General features: G+C 37.5%; 1 protein-coding gene across 3 annotated transcripts; it reads right to left on the reverse strand.

Moving 5' to 3' along the window:
* On the reverse strand, positions 1-3,070 carry LOC112511230 (dnaJ protein homolog). Of its 3 annotated transcripts, none has more exons than XM_025116768.1 (7): positions 3,016-3,070; positions 2,712-2,900; positions 1,581-1,746; positions 1,341-1,485; positions 979-1,255; positions 690-888; positions 123-436 (listed from the first exon to the last, which is right to left on the reverse strand). In XM_025116768.1, the coding sequence occupies exons 2-7, from the start codon at positions 2,859-2,861 to the stop codon at positions 123-125; spliced, it is 1,251 nt and encodes a 416-aa protein (XP_024972536.1). In that variant the 5' UTR covers positions 2,862-2,900; positions 3,016-3,070. The 3 variants fall into 3 exon arrangements, with proteins under 3 accessions (XP_024972551.1, XP_024972536.1, XP_024972544.1); XM_025116776.1 differs by having other exon boundaries at positions 2,712-2,892; positions 3,016-3,058; XM_025116783.1 differs by lacking the exon at positions 3,016-3,070 and having other exon boundaries at positions 1-436; positions 2,712-2,861.
* Between the last annotated feature and the right edge of the window lie 755 nt (positions 3,071-3,825).

A 3,825-nucleotide genomic window follows, 5' to 3' on the forward strand; every position in this document is an offset into this window, starting at 1 on the left:
AACAAGCAAATAAGACTGAAGATTAGTTTCTCAAACCAGTTCTCCAAATGAGTACAAGAATTCCAATACAGATTTAGGTCACTACAGTACCCTGATATCAATTATTGTCTTCCATCAAACAATCATTGCTGCGCACATTGTACCCTCTGTGCTCCACCATGCATCTCTTCGTCTTCATCATATGCTTCTTGGCTTTGCTTCCTTCGCATCTCCTCTTCGATGTTGACATCATGCAAAGTTGTCTCCTCACATTCATCCAGCTCCATGTCCGTCATCTGTATTGATGCCCTAGCTGGCAGCACTGCCTCCAACGCCTTGCACTGATCCGCAGTCAATGAATCTGGGAAATCCACACTGAAGTGGATATACAACTTCCCCCTCATAAATGGCCTTTGGTACATGGGCATTCCTTCATCGTTTATTGCCTTGAATTGATCTATCAAAGTTAAAGCAAACAACTCACTTACTCATAAACCAAACATCAATACCATGAATGCCCGCAGTTGTGATTTGGACATAGATAAAGCTTCTAATTTTTATAAATAGGCACCATAATTCATGACTACTTTGGTCCTTCAAAACCACCTCACAGATGTCCAGTAATATAAAACAACCAATTTTGCAATGTTCACACTTTGGAAAATTAAAAAGAACAACTGTCTTCAAGTATAACGCAAAGAGAGAATTACCAGGCTTAACAACCTCTCCAGGTTGGGATTTGATGAGAAGCTGTCTGTTATCCAAATGGGTTAATATGAACTGGAACCCACAGAGTGCCTCCGTTAGGCTCAATGTATGCTCAACAAATATGTCATCACCCTTTCGCTTAAACTTTGGGTGCTCTTTTTGTTGCAAAACAAATACAATGTCACCGGTTACTGTGTCAGGCTGCACAACAAACACAAAAAACAATCATAAAGTCAAGATACACTATGACCATCCAAACAATACAAGTACAACAATTTTTGATAAACTTACGGCTTCATCAGCCTCTCCAGGGAATGTGATCTTCTGCCCATTATGCATCCCCTTCTCCACATGGACTTCCAGCACCTTCTTCTCCTGCACCACTTTCTCACCCTTGCACTGTGGGCAGCGATCCTTATCATTGATGGTTTCTCCAGTACCCTTACAATCATTACAAGGATGCTGCATTTGCTGGATCATAGATGGGCCAAGATGTCTGATAGAAACTTTCATCCCAGAACCTTGACAGCCAGCACATTTTGTTGAAGCACCTGACTTCGAACCCTTGCTGCAAAATTGCAACATCAGTTAGTAGAATGAGGAATAAAAGTAACAAGAGTAGGCCATAAATAACAAAGAAGATGAGTACTCACCCCTTACACTTAGAGCATAATACATTACGTGAAAGAGAGAGTTTTTTAGAAGTTCCATTATATAACTCCTCAAGAGAAACTTTGAGAGGATGAATGACATCTTCTCCCCTTCGTTGCCTTCGGCCCCTGCTGCTACCACCACCACCTGGGTACAAAAGATTCCAAGTGAATCCAACAATAAACACAACCCCAGCAACTTAACAACTGGAACAGGATGACTTGTAGGCCAAGCATTCTTACCTCCAAAAGGGTTGCCACCAAAGAAGGATTGGAAGATGTCAAAGGGGTCATGACCACCACCTCCACCACCCATTCCTTCCTTCAAGGCATCCTCACCATACTGATCATATATCTCACGCTTCTCTGGGTCACTCAGTACCTCATATGCTTGGGCAAGCTCTTTAAACTACAAGATAGACGCCATTTGACAAATATCAAGACAAAGGTAATAAAGGTATTGATGTCCAATATTTGAAAAAAGCAATACACCCTTTGCCCAATACATAGTCTATTTACAATTCCTGTCCTGGAACAAGTGTCCTAACACAAAAGTTAGCATGTCAACAATACTAACAACTCAACAATACTAACGTTGTTAGATTACATTTATAGACTTGAAAAATAGTAATTTGGTTTTAAATTCCCTCTCTAGAAATTTGTTCTTCGATTCCCTCATTAGAAATTTATTCTAAGTGGATTCCTGTTCTCGGTTTTTTTTAGGGTGAGGAGGGCCAGGGGAAACAGGCTGACATTTAAATGTAGGTGGCCAATTCAATTACTAGAGATACAAATCAAAAACATAATTGACAGTCCAATTGTTTGTACCACAAAGCGGTCAGAATCCACGTTAACCAAAAGAAATCTCTTCACTGATTTCAGCATCAGAACCCTAACAGCATGTTATCATGATTAAACGCTAAGATGCAGGTTGTTTAGCAACGAAGATATGCTGTTTCTTTTCATTATTGACAACATTATCAATGCAAAGTCGTAACTCTGTCCAACATTAAGGACAGCTTAAGCATTATACTATATATCTCTCATAAGGATCGAGTGTCTATAACATTATAAATTGACCAAAAAAATAACAACTAAAACCGGCCATTTATCGAAACACCACAACAATTAGGCCTATAGTTACCCATCCTATTAGAAAATTGCTATAGACAATTCTCATCGAGTGGCGGAATATAATTAACTATCCTCCTCAAGCAACAACCTCCCCAACAAAATCATATCCGATCATCCTCTGGTATCATTACGTTCTAAAAATTAAACAAACTATAAAAGAAATACAATTAAACAAGAAGTAATCCGATACAGAAAGCCAATATAGAAACAGATAATTAAATTAGGATCAGAGAGTAGCACCTTCTCAGGATCTCCACCCTTATCAGGGTGGTTCTTAATGGCGGCTTTCCGATAAGCCTTCTTGAGATCATCTTGGGAGGCATTTTGGGGAACCCCTAGGATCTCATAGTACTTGGTATTATCGCTCTTCTTCGGTGCTCTTCCGAACATCCTGTTGTTCTCCTTCGATCTGCAATACTCCCTACAAATCTAACACACACAAACAAAATGAGATCAAAAGCAGATAGAACACATCAATCAATCACGCAATATATACAGCAAACAAAAACGTATGGAATTCAGTGAGATGAACATAGAAGCCCACCTACGAGGAAGTAGATCGGAAAAGAGATCGAAATAGGAAGACTTGACTCGTGTGCGTTCGGCGAGAGGGGTTTGGAATTTGGGGTAGAAGTTGGGGTCTTATTTCAGGAGGTAGATATGGACGGTCCAGATTGTTTGATCTGATAAAAAAAAATATACTAAAGAAGGCTCTAGAACCCTCCTTATATTTCCATCTGCTTGCTCTTTAAGAAACAATCTCCACCGTTCCTATATATTTTGTTCTTTGTTAAAGCACGTCATGTTTATGACGTCAGAAATGACATTAAAATATTGTTGAAGGTAAAAATGAAAATACGTGAAAATGTAATTCAATTCATAAATTAGAGAAAACTACAATTTTGGTCCATGTGGTTTATATAAATATCTGAAAGTGATTCTTAAACTTCAATAATTCCAATTGTCGTCGTTACTATTTACATTTTATTTTGAAAATAGTCTCTGGTCACTAACTCTGTTAGATTAATCCGTTAAGTAAGGTGATGATTTTCAATACAAAATGTAAACAATGGGAACGATAATTATAGTTATTGAAGTCTAAGGACCACTTAAGATGATTCGTGTAAACTATAGAGACTAAAATTGTACTCTATATATTATAAAGTTCTTGTAACAAAATGTATGTCTTTTGAGTTTGTAAAAAGTTAATTAATACAAGGGGTGTTATTGAAAATTTATCAAAAGAATATATACTTATAATATTTTAATATTATCTATAATCTATACTATATTATAAAGCATTTGGCTAAAACTCTTAAAAACTCTTAAAACTCTTAAAAACTCTTAAATCCGT

This window comes from Cynara cardunculus (genome assembly GCF_001531365.2).
Source record: "Cynara cardunculus var. scolymus isolate 2C chromosome LG 1, CcrdV1, whole genome shotgun sequence".
Taxonomy (NCBI): Eukaryota; Viridiplantae; Streptophyta; class Magnoliopsida; order Asterales; family Asteraceae; genus Cynara; species Cynara cardunculus.